At 27.2% G+C, this 342-nt stretch overlaps 1 protein-coding gene across 1 annotated transcript in view; it reads right to left on the bottom strand.

Moving 5' to 3' along the window:
- The window catches only part of LOC119592574 (nucleolar protein dao-5-like), a gene marked incomplete at its 3' end in the record, with an annotated part of 19,358 nt that overhangs the window by 10,935 nt on the left and 8,081 nt on the right, over positions 1-342 (bottom strand). Inside the window, 1 exon segment of the mRNA XM_037941454.1 lies at positions 135-155. Coding sequence (XP_037797382.1) covers positions 135-155 — 21 coding nt within the window.

Raw genomic sequence — 342 nt, forward strand, 5'->3', positions numbered from 1 at the left:
AATCATTTTAAAATAACAATTTATTCTCATATCAGTAATCATCCTATTTAATTTTTAGAGTTCTAAACAGATCAATTACATTCAAGAATATAAAACTTCATAGTGTCACTTAGTGACAATTAAAATTTACTTACATTTTCAGTCCGTGGCCCACTCTGAAAAATATAAGCATATATATTATCTTTAATATTCTTTTTCTTAAATAGAGGTACGAGACAATACATTCATACCCAATAATTGTAACCAAACCTTCACTCAAATTACTATACATGAGAAACAACTTAATATAGAACGTAGAACAAAGCTCATATCCTATTATTCTCATCTGGCAATGAGAGTATG

Source organism: Penaeus monodon, chromosome 30 (genome assembly GCF_015228065.2).
Source record: "Penaeus monodon isolate SGIC_2016 chromosome 30, NSTDA_Pmon_1, whole genome shotgun sequence".
In the NCBI taxonomy this organism is placed as follows: Eukaryota; Metazoa; Arthropoda; class Malacostraca; order Decapoda; family Penaeidae; genus Penaeus; species Penaeus monodon.